We start from the raw sequence: 14,730 nt of genomic DNA on the forward strand, positions 1-14,730 counted from the left end.
GCCACAGATAGTATTTGGTCCCTATCTAAAAAGAGTAAAAAATACTCTTTTGAAAGAGTATTTTTTCTAGAGTAAATTCTCCTCCATTTAGAGTAAATATTTTACTCTGCGTGATGCGATTAGACTCAAATTAGAGTGTTTTGAAATTTACTCTTCATACGATATACTCAGTTCAGAGTTAACATGACTCTATTATGAGTCGTTTTAATTTACTCTGACATTTTTTAAACTCTATTGTGAGTTGTTTAATTTAACTCTGACTTTTTTTTTACTCTACATCAAGAGATGTTTATGATCAATTAAAGAGTTAAAAACTAACTCTCTCCAGAGAAACCAATAAAAATCAACAAATTGTACTCCCATGACTTAGTTTATTTTCAGTTTCACATCATTACAAATTCCAAAAAAACTTGTAAAAAATAATAAAATAGTACATTAGTAATATACAATAGTAGTAAAATAGTAGTACAATAAAATAACAAATAAATGAAAAAAAAAGTTCCTTCACAATGGACAAATATACATATATAAATAAAAAAATACAACAGTGCAATTACATAAAATAAAGACAAACATTTGAAAGAGAGAGAGAGAGAGAGAGAGAGAGAGAGAGAGAGAGAGAGAGAGAGAGAGAGAGAGGGAGAAGGTGTGTGTGTGTGCGTGCGTGTGTGTGTCCGTGTCTGTGAGTGTGAGAGAGAGAGAGAGCGAGAGAGAGAAAGAGAGAGAGAGGGAGCCGGTGTGTGTGTGCATGCGTGTGCATGCGTGTGTGTGTGTGTGTGTGTGTGAGAGAGAGAGAGAGAGAGTGAGTGAGAGAGAGAGAGTGAGAGAGAAAGAAAGAAAGAGAGAGAGAGAGAGAGAGAGAGAGAGAGAGAGAGAGAGAGGTGTGTGTGTGCATGCGTGTGTGAGAGAGAGAGAGAGAGAGAGAGAGAGAGAGAGAGAGAGAGAGAGAGAGAGAGAGAGATGAAATCAGGATTACATAAAACAACGAGGTACAATAAACAAATCGTCATCAGTACCATATGATGTCAGTACATCAAAATTCCTGTACATTAGAGTCTTAAAGGGAAAAAACGTTTTTTTGCATGTGGGGCCTTATTTCTGGAATAAAACACATCACTCTACACACCCATACCACTTTTTTCCCATTTGATGCAGTTTGGAAGATTTTGTGTCAGACGGTATCCACTCAACGGTAGCCGTAGGGGCAACATTTCCAAGCCCATAAATGACTTTCCCCCACTTTTTAAACGTTGTGCAGATGTGCCATAGTCGAATCAAACACTTCCCGCGTCTGTCACACCCCCGCCTACTTGTACTCATTTATTTCTGAAAACGGCAATGAAGGCGGCACCGTGACGTCATCGGCTGGCGACACCATTTATTTTGACAGCCGTAAGCTGGCTGCCATTGCATTTGTTGCGGTCTGTGTTTGCAGTTAGCAAGCAAGGCTGTGAAAACTTCCTCTTTTACAGAAGATGGCAGAAGATTCTGACTTTGAATTCGAAGATGACTTTGTGTATGATGGCCGTCCGTATCGTTTTGAGCCTGAGTATACAGATGAGGAGCTGTTGGAAAGAAGAAGGCAGAGACAGGCTATGGAACAGCGGACCAAGCTACAACCAGTAGCGCGCTCACGAACAGATGGTATCTGGTGGTGCTCTTGTGGACACGTTCTATTATGAAAACCGAAAATGAATGTCTGTGCTGTATCGAATGGGATTTGCGTCCAGGAGGTGAACGGCTGGGTGATTCTAACCAGGCATGCTGTCTTACAACTCTAGAGGATGTCCGTGCCTTGATGAACCGTGGAGTCATAGGAACGTTTTTTCGTGTTCCCAAACTGAACTGGAGGACACAGCCCCAGCCAGCGGTATCAAATGGACAGCTGTCTGTTGAGTAAGTAGTATGATAACGAACGTGTGATGCAGATTTGAATTGTCACCGTTAGACTGTTACTATTCAGAGTATTGTTCTCACTCATGCATTACTGCATACTAATCACTGTAATCATTTTTTCCATAGGCAATTTCGGCTAGTAGCATATCGAATTGTTCTCGACTGGGCACTTGGAGGGCTACGACTGGGACCAGGCCACAGAAAGGTGATTCCCAGCTGCATCGTGAGCCTTATCAGAAGCAAGTATCCATTTCCCAGCGGAGACTATGTTGGATTCACGCATGCAGAGTAGACAGAGCTCCTCAGTATATTCGAATAGCATACCTTACATTATTATATTACCTTCAAAAACGTTCATAGGCTACATCCGACAGCCTACCTGCACTGTGATACAACAGGAAATGTCCAAGCCCCGACAGCAAGCATTGCAAACACGTTTTACAATTCATTATTGCCTCAATTGTGTTCAGAGGCACTGCCAGAGACTATCAGCTTCTTTTGACAAGCATATACCTAATGCATATATCATACTGAATAGATGTCATTACTATAGATAGTAATGACATCTATTCAGTATGATATATGCATTAGGTATTGTATATGCTATTGTACATTTTATAATATCATTACAATCTATTGTACATTTTCAATAAATGGAAAGAACCAAGATCAGTTGTGTTTGGGCTTTATTTGTACAAAATGTCATTCATAATAAGACATTCATTCGACAACACAGCATAAGCTACAGTCAGACAGTAATGAAAAATGCTGAGTCCTGTTTTGTTTTTTGTCCAAGGCCTCTCAGGGGCTTTGAGGTAGTTTGCAACACCTTGACTTTTTTCAAGTATTTCAACTAACTGTAAACATATATGTTAAAGTGGCACATATGGTTGTATTCTGAAAAGCCTAACAAAAAAGACAGTAAAGTGAATATAATCCAAACAATTTTCATTTAGATTGAGTGTAAACAAAACTGTACAAAAAAAGTGGTAAAGGTCTTCAATCAGTGCAAGAAAACAGTGTAAATAAGTAAAAAGAGCATTTAGAAAGTTTTCTTACAGCGAGTAAAAAAGTAATTGAAAGTCACCCTGTTTCTCTGCTAGTTGAATACTAATTAGATGGACCTGTAACACCTCTAATGCGATAATTCTCAGTATATATTTGAAAACTAGAAGTTGCAAGGTTTGTAGCGTCAAGGCCAAAACTCTGAGTTATAGATGATTTTGGAGAAGTGTGAAATGGTGACCCCGAAGACCCTTGGGTGTTGGATTCAAAGAAAAAGTCAGTGGGTCTAATAGGGCTTAGATCTCAATCCCCCAAAGCGACTGGTCCGTCTAGCCACTAAAAAGTTTTTGTCTAGTCTGGCGACTGGAGCAATATTCTGAAGCAGTCTTTTGCAACGTGGCTTCTTGAACTGCTCTGTGTATGCTATACTAGCATCATCCCTCATCTCCAAGGCACGCTCAATTAGGGTCCTTCTGAAGGTCTGTGTCGTCTTCTGGTAGATGGGCTTTGACACTCAATCCCCTGACTGCCTGGAATATGGGAAGGACCAACAGAGTTCACCTGGGGAAATAAAGATGAAACTTTGTTTATTTACCAGTAGACTGTCAGTGGCAGAACAATTACACACAGGGCCCCGATAGGTTGCAGGGCACCCACCAGCATTACATGTGGGCCCTTGGGCAAATGCTGCATACTGTTATTGACCATTACGATTCCATTTCAAAGACAACACACCAGCTTCCAGTAAGACATGGCAGCAATAAAGCAAAGCGGTCAATCAAATGAAGGTGAATGCTTCCCATACTACTTCAAGCATACACTTTGTGAGACCACCCCCCTCCCCTATTTTAGATATAACCATTTCAGTTGTTCACCTAGAGTGATTGAATACCTTCACACACAGTGTACACAGGTATAAACAAATGTATGGACATATTACCTGCTTTAGTTGTGGCCTGTTGCCTCCCTCTCTCTTGCTCCTCATCAGACAAGGGGGGGTGGAGACAGGTGTGCTCACTGCTCCCTTCTTCCCATCGATGCACCCCAGTGATGTGGTACAGCAGGGAAGTCCATCGACGGATACAAAGCTGAAACATTGAAAGGAAATGCTCAGTGAAATTTTCAATATGTGTTCCAAAAACGAGGACAGGGTTTGATTTCAGTGTGTGAGCAGCTATTTATGACAGGTTTTCATGCATTCACTATTAGAGATGGACCTGGTGCACAATAAAACAGTGTGTATTTTGTCAGAATAATAGTGAAGGGCGAAATATTGTCATGTAATGGCAGTTTTCAAAATAAAAGGTGTTTGATTGTTGTTCTTACCAATGGTTGCGACCACGTGGGAGCCAAGGCATAGTACTTCCCAGATAACGAACGCCTTTTTGGTGTTGTTGTAGTCTGGGGGGGGGGCTTGTCATAAGCACATTCAATGCAGAGTCAAATGGCCCTCTAGATCCTGATGGTTCCTCCAGTGCACCGTGTTGGCTTTTCTCAGGAGTTGACTGAGGAAGTGAAGATAATTCGGTCACTGCAAGGCTGAAACCACTGCTGGCACTTTCCTAAAAGAGAAAATAAATACAAAAAGGAATACATAAATAAGACATCACACTGCATCAATGTCATCAGCTTGGGACTATGATGAATCCCCTTTCTTGTTCATCTGACATTGAGACATAGGCTATACATACAAGTCAGTGACTGTAGTATTCAGAGAAATCAACACAGCTGAACCATGTCCATTCCTCATTTAAACCTCATTTAAACCTTTTATTTTGGACCTTTTTACAAACTTCTGCAACAGTAAAGATAGTGTTTATGATGTCTTTATATCTTTTTGTATGCATATCTTGCATGCCTGTCTATCTGGCTTTCATGACGTTGGAAATCTGCATCTACAATACCCCATACACACCTCATTCACCTATGGGTTGCATCGTACAATCAACATGACGCAATGAAAGTAAAATACGGTGTGGTTCGAAACAAACCAGCATTCCATTGTTGATGTACTGGTAATTCGTGAACGGCTCTTAAAGTCAAGGCTCTGTTGATGACTGTTCACTGATCGCTCTGGGAGACCGTTCACAAATGCACCCAGCAGTAGAGCTAGTCTAGAGCTCTATTTTGCAATCGATAGTCTGGCTAGTGGGAGCGAGCCGACCGGGGAGCGTCCTGCGTTGGGAGCGACAATCAGGGAATCTTTTGCATCACAGGTAGCCTGCTTGGGTCATGTCAACTGTTTTACCTCTACGTTTCAATTTTGTTCCCCAATGTTCCAAATGCACCCACTGCTGCTTCCGACAAAACGGACAACTTGGAAATGGTGCACACAACTTATAATTTGGCTTGTTTGAATGTTTGCTAGCAGTAGACTTTGCACTGATTCAAGTACAGGGTAATCACATACGTGGACATGTGAAAGCTAGCTTACCGTAGTTTCATCTGTGCGTTGTTCGGTGGCCGTAGGCACAGCGCCGGTCTTGAGAATTCGATACTGAGATTTTTGGCCAGGTTTCATTTCCTCTAGTGGACAAAAATCATCGGCAGAGAAGTGGGCANTACAAACTCGATGATCAGCGCGTCGCAATCGCTGCGGTCTGATGTTAGGATCCATTCTCATTGCGATAAGCCACAGTCTCAATACTTCTCGGTTTTGCAGAGGAAGCCGATGAAAAGACAAGGATGTCCATCTAGTCATCTTGTTTTCGCATCCTGGGAATGTACACATTCGAACCATTTTACGCAAAACTCAAATATTACTCCCAAAAAGCTAATGTTTACAAGCGTTTTGCAGTCCTAGCTGATTGAGCGAGCGAAGGAAGCTCAACCAGAGATTCTTTAATAGAGATATGCCAACATAATAGGTTTCCATGGGCACCTAATGTGATCAGGTTCCGATCTGCCTAAAGGGGCGTGTCATAATGCTCCTAGCATTGAATAGAACAGTCCTCAGGTCTGCCTAGGTCTGCCTAAAGGGGGATTTCCCCCCCAATAATAGAACCAGGAAACAATGGGCCAATGGAACCTCTCTCTCTCTACTCTCTCTGGCGTAACCGCCTGCTGTCAGAATAAATGGTGTCGCCAGCCGATGACGTCACGGTGCCGCCTTCATTGCCGTTTTCAGAAATAAATTGAGTACAAGTAGGCGGGGGTGTGACAGACGCGGGAAGTGTTTGATTCGACTATGGCACATCTGCACAACGTTTAAAAAGTGGGGGAAAGTCATTTATGGGCTTGGAAATGTTGCCCCTACGGCTACCGTTGAGTGGATACCGTCTGACACAAAATCTTCCAAACTGCATCAAATGGGAAAAAAGTGGTATGGGTGTGTAGAGTGATGTGTTTTATTCCAGAAATAAGGCCCCACATGCAAAAAAACGTTTTTTCCCTTTAATGTCTAACACAAAAGGGTCTCCAGTGGTATGTGAAACCTTGTATGCATGGGTATGTTCATCTAAACAACGTGTTTTAAGAGCATCTGTCATCAAGATAACCTGCTCATCTTTGATGAGAACATTCTTGATTACATGGAAAACCGGCATGTCATTATCAGTTCTCACACAAACAGCCAACTCTGGTCTGAACATTCTTCCATTGACCTTGGCCCATTTAACTTTCAGAACCCTGGCCCTAACTGGTACTTCAAGTTTTTCTGCCACCTTACCACCAAACTTCATTTCATTCAAGGAGACCATTTTGCCAGGACCCATTTTCAACTCGTTTGGATCAAATGTTTGCCACAAGTAAGCCATCTGGCACTGGTGTTTTTTGGCTAAAGTTTTAGTGATGTTTTTAAAACTTTTCAGCTGTTTTTTAAAAACATTGTGTTTGGCCTCGTATCTCATGCACCATGTATGTAACAGGGGCCCAATTTTACGTATACACATGGGATAATGCACCATGAGATGATGCTTAGGTAACAACCTTTTCTTAGGATATAAGTCCTTGAACAAACCATGGTGCTCTGAAATCAGGTGCTTCAAATATATGGTGATGCCTTGGGATATAACTGAAGAAAAAGCAATGTTGACAATCTGAAGCAACAAAATAAAAAGGTACCAGTGCTGATCATTGGGATTCACAAGATCTCCAAACATAATTGGAAAGTGACGCAAAAGACACCAGCTCTGACTGGCGTTTAAACCCAAGTCATTGGCATCAGAGATTCTTAGCCCAGGAGGTTTGTTTTTTTGCTCTGTGAAACCATAGTTGAAACTTTGAATTCTTCGTTGTACTTCTGCTAATGTGGTGTAATTATGAATGAGATGCTCAATGAGCAATTTCATCTCATACTGTGCAACGCCCTCTAATATGTCGTGCATAATATCAACCGAGAAGTTTGCACTGGTGTGAAAATATTGCAAAGAATTCAAAGGGCAAGACCTTTTAACTCCCATCACATAAGGTAGCGTGGGGTTGGTCTGCATTTTCTGGCAATGTTCAACATGAAGCTGTTTAGTTCGAAATGATATTTTGGGATCATCTTCACTGAATACTGTCTGAAAGTCCTCCTTTTCCAGTAAGCAAAAACGGCAACAGTACCTAGCACTAAACGATTCCACAAACCCAAATAAAGAATGAAGACCTAGGTTATCACCAGTCACTTGGATAATGGTCCCATAGATGGGATGATCAAATTGAGGAAGCTGAATTCCCTGTGTTTCAAGTGTTGAGATATCCTTCACAAGGGGTGCTAGTATCTTATCAAACCCGTATGTTTTGATATCTTGGGCATGGAATAACGAAACCAAATGAATATTCAGTAAACTCGAGTTGTACTTGGGCGACACATTTCTCAGGGTAAAATAGATGGCACCAAGTTTGTGAATTCCCCGCTTACTTCCAATTGGATTGGCACATTCCATTTCATCAAAGAATAATTGCAACTGTACAGTGTGCACTTGTTTGGAGAAGAGATCATGTTCCTTAAAGAATTCTCCATCTTGTATGTCATACAGCAAGTTTTCCATTTGTTTGGGGTCTCTAGCCATCATATCATTTATAGCAGGATGCTGGTAAATAGACTTCACCGTCTCGAGAATTGGTATGTACATGAATTTATCCTTGACAATGGTTTGGCCATAGCCTCCACTTGTTCTGATAAAACGTGTAGCAAATCGTGTCCCTAGAACATATTCAACTGGATCAATTTTTCCCCATTTCTCAGAAAAGTATTTCATTCTCTTACTCTCAGTGTTTAAAGGAAGGAAAGGATCCAATGCATTCTCAAAACACTGATCAATTTTAGACTCAACCACACTTTTCATTGGCTCTTGTAAGTCAAGGCTATTTTTCAACTGCACTTGTTTTAGACGGTCAAGGTCTCCAATTACTTCTTGTACAGTACTCACAGTTAAATCAATAGTAGTAACTGGATTGCCAACACGCTTAAGTTCTGCTACAATATTTGCACAATTTTTGGCTATGTGCCTTTCTAGTAGTACAGGCTCAGAAGGTGAACTCTGATCTGGCAAGTCTGTCTCCTCGGATGAAATGAAGTTTGTGAAGGTGGAACATTCCCCATCATCAACATTCAAGTTGTCATTTGTACAACACTTACTGAGATGCTTTCGCAAACCTGAAAAACTATGATATACATGGGAACAGCCTCTATGGCCACATTTTAACTTCAGGCTTTTGCCCGAACAAAGACCATGAACAAGTTTAAAGTGCCGTATGAGGCTATTAGCATCAGCATGACTCTTCTGACAAATGAAACAAATCATTCTGTCTACTGCAGCATTCGTGCTCTAAGCTCAGCTACTCTTGGATTGACTTTGGTAATTTCAACATCTATGTCATAGATGGTTGTTTGCAAGAAAGTGAACACATTTGTGAGCTCATGGCAGTAAGTGGTACTGAAAACATAATGAGCTTTAAAAAGCTCATCGAATGCAGCCAGTGAATTGGAGGACTTGCATGGCAAGGCCTGTTTGTCAACAACAATGAAGTAAGATTGGATCATACTTTTCTTTGGTCCAACTGCAAGTAGATATGGCTGGACACTCTGTGTGATGCCCTCCAAATGGCCCTGAATGCTGGCACCAGTCTGTGAAAGGAAACACACAAGAGACCTAATGTCAAGAGAAAACCTGTATAAAGAGGTTTTACACATTACAAACTAGCTATCATCATTGTATGTGACAAAATAACTATGGCTTTGGTGAAAGTTGGAAAATGAAAGGTATTATACAAATCAAGTTAGAATTACTACATTCATTAATCCTTTTTCACACAAAGTATTGTACTACATGTTTATATTAAAGAAACATGTATGTTTTTTAATACAGTTTTGCTATTCCTTCATCTATGTCTTGTCAAAAGAAGAACAAGACATTTTGGAGCAGTTTCAATCTAACCATCAGCTTTTATTTGGAATGGGCAGTGTGCATTTTTTGTAGGCTATTTCCAAGGTCCATGCTGCCCATTCACAAAGGGTACCTTTTTCATGTATACTTACCACCACCATCACTTTTCATGCATGAACTGTCTGCCCTTTTGAATTTCTAGAAACAGATATTTTAGCTGCACATTAAGCAGCACAGTTTCAATGAGCAGCTTAGTTGCAATACCAACTCTCGCACACAATCCTACACAGTTCACCTTTTAAGGACCAGTGGTTCTAAACCTTTTTTAGAACAAATGCCCCCTTGACCTTATCATAAGCCTGCCACACCCCCTTGACCACATCATAAGCCTGCCAATGCGCCCTTTAGTATTAACAAATAAAATATACCAATTGCAACTGAGATTTCCCCCTCCCCCAGCTGTCTCCTTCTCAACACCCTCCGAGGGCTCCAAGGCAAAACTATTTTAGACTGAAAACTCACCTTGATGAATTTCACCACATGATCACAGGCTCGATGAGCGGAAATCTTTCCTGGCCTTTTGCGCCCTGGATTGGAGGGTGGTAGAAGGTGGACCAGCAACAGTATGGACGACATGTCACTGTCCCAACCTGGATTACACAAGACAGACAACATGCACATATAAAACGAATGAAGACCCCAGTTGTCTAAAATGCAATTAGGAAATAACAGTAACTGTGTGTGAACACCAAAAGTGAGACATATGCGATGGAAGTCATTATTTCTTGTGTACATGCACATTAAGGAGGACAAGAATAAAAGTAAAAGGATAGTGTGGAGTGGCGGACTTTATCCATTCACCACCAACACATTGACTTGGGTTATTTGTTTGGTAATATTTTTTGACAATTATTTTTCTGCTGTCATTACGGTTACCTTCTTCAACTTCAGTAGCAAGAGCATTCTGGATGAGGTCTTGGAGATCCGCAGTCTGTGTCAGGCCACGGCTCTGTGCAATGACTTTTGGTTTTATGTTGGTGGACCATTTCTCCATCAGCTTTGCAGAGGTTGAGTCACCAAAGAGAAGTGCAAAATCCTGCTCGATCTACAAAACAGAGAGTGGAAAAATCAGTGATGTGAATTCCAGAGTGATACTTCAGCTGCATTTTATACATTTTTAAGAATACTTAAAGACTAACCAGGCCTGGTATGTCCATGAATCTTGGAAAAATGGATAGGATATCAGTTGATTTGTCAGTGTCACGCAGAATCTTCTGGCGATAGACTAGGGTCAACCTCATCTTTTCCTTCACCACCGATTCATCAGCTGTGTGCTTCATCAGAGCAATTGCTTCCTGACACTGGCGTTCATCGCTCAACCAATTGCCTTCCTTGCAAGGATCTCTATCAACAGATGGCCCACCTGAAATAACAGAAAATATACATACAAAATGCACTTACTTATTATTTTCCCAGACATCAAAGTATTCTCAAAACTACAGACGGTGTTTGATTTAAACTACAAGTCCCTGCACTTGATGGCCATATTAGCTATGAGAGATAATCAAATATAACCATAAACTGTGTGCTATTATGTGTTTCAACAATAACTTAAATAAGTCACCTGCTTGTGAAGGTCGTGGACGTTTAACTCGTCCCTCTGATGCTTCTTTCTGCAGAGTTTTAATTCTCCAAGCCAAATAGCCACTTCCATCTTCTGCGTTGTAATAATGTTCCTATGACAAATATAACAAATAGACAAAGAGTTCTTACTGTATGTTTTACAAGAGCAAAATAGTTATAAATTCATTGATATTTACACTTCATTAAATCAGGGTTTATACAACCAAATTCTAAAAAGAAGACTACAGAGGAAAGCTAATTACATAGCCAAGCTTGCTCCTTGGGTCAGCCAAATAGGGGAAGAGGGAGATGATACCCAGTGCGTAGTCTTCCTTCACATGCCGAGGCGGGCTTGTTCTACAAACACACACACACACACACACACACACACACACACACACACACACACACACACACACACACACACACACACACACATTAGGAGCCATAGCATCATAACCAACCATTTATAATTACTGTACTGTCCTAATCATCAGGGCTCTAAATTAATACCTACCAGACAGCCAAATGCTGGTGAAATTTGGCAGTTTGGCTGACAGAACAGACCAACTTAAAGTCACTTTGACCCATTAGTGAGTGTACGTTCTTGGCTAGTGCAATTAACGGCTACCAGACATTTTACCTTTTGAAAAAAGTTAATTTAGGGCCCGGATAATCATCATAATCATCATCAACATTATTATTATTATTTCTTGAAAACCTACCCATGTTCATTTGTCATATGAGCAACCAATATCTTCACCAGGTCACGCCTTCTGCTATCTGACAGGTACTTTGTCCGAGCATATTCATTCATGATCTTGTCCCCTCCTGGGCTTCCTTTTAAGATGTCTTCAACCATCTATTAATGATTGACGTTAAACATAAAACAAATATGAGAAACCGACAAATGACTTTATAATGCACCTGTAGGCCTACATGCAAAACAAAATTAATGAATCTTACTTGGGCAAGACGACGTTCCTCTCCTTGTTTTAATTGTCTTGGGCTAGGGGTCAGTATCACAGTGTCATCAGATCCAGAACTAGCCTCAGCATCAGCAAGGGAGCCTGAGCTAACGGAATCTGTGACACACAATTCAAAAAAAAAAATCACAGTTGTCCTTCAATACAATACAACCTGTATTTATATAGCGCAATATATACATCTAAACTTGTCTCAAAGCGCTTTCAAAATACACATACACTTGTCCACATTTACACACCAGCTCTGGAGGCTGCAGCACAGCACCTGTTGTCTGGGGTTCATGTGAGAAGGTAGCCTGATAAACCAGACTAAATGTGGATGTCTAATTTAGTCTGGCCTCGATGCATAATACATCCGAAGATTGTTGATGAGAACAACCTTCCCTCAAAACCCTGCCCACTTTGATTCAAAACACATCTTTCGTTGTAATTGGTTTGCCAGATTCATGGCATTCTGGCTTCATTGAATCATTATGCGAGGCCAGACCCACCCGTAGACAAAACATTTTGCCGTCCAGCGGGTGGCGCTGGTTCACCAGGCTAGTGAGAAGGTGCATACATACACAAGCAGACACGCACACGCAAACACACGCAGACACACGCACACACACACTCTCTGTCTCTCTCTTTCCCACATTCACACACCAGCTGAATACTGCAGCTAGAGGGCAAGAATCAACAGGAAGTACAGACAATTGTGTTGGCGTAAAGTGTAAAACTAAGTTGCATTTACCTTCAGATGTTCCTTCCTCTGGGATATCAATTTCCAGGACATGAACATCTGGCTGCTTCATCAAGTATGCAAAAGCTTCCTGATCAACCTCGGTCCTTGACTCATCAAAGACTTTAATGTCCATTGTCGGAAGGTCAAATTTCCTGGCAACTTAAGAGGAGAAAGATTCAACGTTTTATTGTCATTATCAAAAAAGGCAACGGAATTGTGTTTGGGGTAGGCTGCAATACTTTAGGTTTTCAAGTTAAAATGCTCAAGAGGTTTAAAAAAAACAAAAAAAACAAAAAAAAACAGGCCCAGATATGAAAGGCAGTAATGTAATAGCCAAATTTAGTCCTAATAAATAAGGCAGTAATGTAGTCATTTAGGCAGAAGGGCCTACTGTTTCTCAACAGTCCTGTAAATTCAAAGTTTACACATGATTTAAACATTACAAGTGTTTATTTCGGTTTTAAACCCTTACCACATTCCAAAAATGACTCGAATGTAAATGTTGTTGGAGAAAACACATATTTCTTCTGATCTTTATATTTCACTCTGACAACGGTGGTGTTTTCCATCCTGTTGGTGGAAAAAAAACAATGTGTTATAATCTTTCCGCTTTGAGTATCCTTCTGAACACAATGAACTATCGCCAGACTACCTCACAAGTGTAGGGCCTACGGTCGATCAGAACGGGCGCAACGCAAAGCTGAACAGCACCAGAGATTTTTTTGGGACAGCACCACGTGTGCGTCACTCTACTCAGAGTCAAGTACATGTGACCGAAGTGGCCACGCAGCGACAGGTTGAAAAATAGTTCGTGCCTTCTGCAAAACTGCGACAGCCTTCACACAACTTTAGGAATAATCGGTCAGACGGTCACATCAAATGGCACTGCAGGAATATGATTTTTCATCCACTTTTCATTACCACAACAAACCACTTTACTCTCACCAGAGCTACATACATGTGGTCTCCAAACACGGCAACACTAACCTTTTCGAGCTCACAACCAGTTATTTCACATCCAGGGCTTAATTCCACAATTTGATAGACTAGGTCGGACTGCATAAATTGCATTCATGCGATTTTCATCCAGACTACCCTACTGTGGTTTTCCTAAATTAGCCTTACCACAACGAACCACTTTTTACTCTAACGAGAGTTACATACATGTGGTTTCCAAACACGGCAACGCTAACCGTATCCAGCTCACAGCCAGTTGTTATTTCACACCCAGTGATAATTCCACAACTTGCTAGGCACAGCTCTACCGTACAATTCGCCTACATTTAGTCACAATGACGAGCAGATCATTTCGGAGGCGCAATATGTTGTGCCAACGGAAAGCTACCAATGTTAGCCGAACACTCGCTGCATTGCCTACGGTTTGTTGCGATGCATTTGTACGGTCCATTAAAGGCATAACTTGTTTGTTGTACCGGCAAATTAACCACAACACGACATAAACACTAAACAGTTTCACGTTCAACACAACTGACAGCTCAATAACATTACGGTTCAGTCTCATGTTTTAAAAGAAACAACACCCAATATTCCTAATGGGAAATGGAAAGGGTATGCTATGGGGTTTTGTAATAGCCTACATTTTAACGCATATAGATTATGAAAGATTATAAACACACTCACTTTCAAATCCAGCGAATTTCTCCCTCCAGAGAGCTGTTCCGTGACTTCAGCAGCAGTGGTGATAGAAAATGCAATATGGCTGGAAAACGAAACTTAACTTTGCAAGAAGCTCCGCCTATTTCTCATTTACTCTGAAAATTTGCTCCTACTCTTACTCGAAATTTTACTCTATGAACTCGATTCAGAGATAAATATACTCGTTAAGAGGAAATTTGTTGTGACTCTGGGAAAATTACTCAGCTGTTTTTCCTGTGTATCCTGTCTTCTCTTCTCCTCACCCCTTTCAATCTCTCCTCTCCTCTCCTCTCTCTGTTAGGCACTTCATCATGTAATCCTTTTAACTCATTAACCTATTGATATGATATAAACACACACACAGACATACAGACACACATGCATGCACGCACGTGCACACACACACCATAACTGACCTGATAACTAATAATAAACGAAGGGCTGGCCCGAGGCATAAGCGAACTATGTGATGGCTTAGGGCCCCCACACCCCCAGGGGCCCCCTGTGAGCAGCAAAGTTCCAGGAAGGA

General features: G+C 41.0%; 1 protein-coding gene and 1 long non-coding RNA gene across 2 annotated transcripts; both read right to left on the reverse strand.

Moving 5' to 3' along the window:
- Nucleotides 1-2,942: 2,942 nt before the first annotated feature.
- Nucleotides 2,943-4,918, reverse strand: LOC134445621 (uncharacterized). Its single transcript, XR_010034313.1, has 3 exons — nucleotides 4,228-4,918; nucleotides 3,842-3,989; nucleotides 2,943-3,462 (listed from the first exon to the last, which is right to left on the reverse strand). It is a non-coding gene; the product is annotated as an uncharacterized LOC134445621 (long non-coding RNA).
- A 1,956-nt stretch (nucleotides 4,919-6,874) lies between these two features.
- LOC134446485 (uncharacterized) lies at nucleotides 6,875-14,382 on the reverse strand. The gene is made up of 11 exons (XM_063195853.1): nucleotides 14,187-14,382; nucleotides 13,018-13,115; nucleotides 12,555-12,704; nucleotides 11,802-11,920; nucleotides 11,561-11,697; nucleotides 11,099-11,192; nucleotides 10,837-10,948; nucleotides 10,412-10,635; nucleotides 10,149-10,317; nucleotides 9,735-9,862; nucleotides 6,875-8,953 (listed from the first exon to the last, which is right to left on the reverse strand). Exons 2-11 carry the CDS (start codon nucleotides 13,112-13,114, stop codon nucleotides 8,636-8,638), a joined length of 1,548 nt encoding a protein of 515 aa, XP_063051923.1. The 5' UTR covers nucleotide 13,115; nucleotides 14,187-14,382; the 3' UTR covers nucleotides 6,875-8,635.
- Between the last annotated feature and the right edge of the window lie 348 nt (nucleotides 14,383-14,730).

This window comes from Engraulis encrasicolus, chromosome 3 (genome assembly GCF_034702125.1).
Source record: "Engraulis encrasicolus isolate BLACKSEA-1 chromosome 3, IST_EnEncr_1.0, whole genome shotgun sequence".
NCBI classification, from domain to species: domain Eukaryota; kingdom Metazoa; phylum Chordata; class Actinopteri; order Clupeiformes; family Engraulidae; genus Engraulis; species Engraulis encrasicolus.

Bases quoted from the DNA above. Each gene is read 5' to 3' on its own strand.
- LOC134446485 (XM_063195853.1), bottom strand. From the start codon at position 13,114: ATGGAAAACACCACCGTTGTCAGAGTGAAATATAAAGATCAGAAGAAA. The intron at 11,921-12,554 runs GTAAATGCAACT...TGTGTGTCACAG, and splicing joins AGAGGAAGGAACATCTGAAG to ATTCCGTTAGCTCAGGCTCC. The intron at 10,949-11,098 runs GTAATTAGCTTT...TATTTGTCATAG, and splicing joins CAAGGAGCAAGCTTGGCTAT to GAACATTATTACAACGCAGA.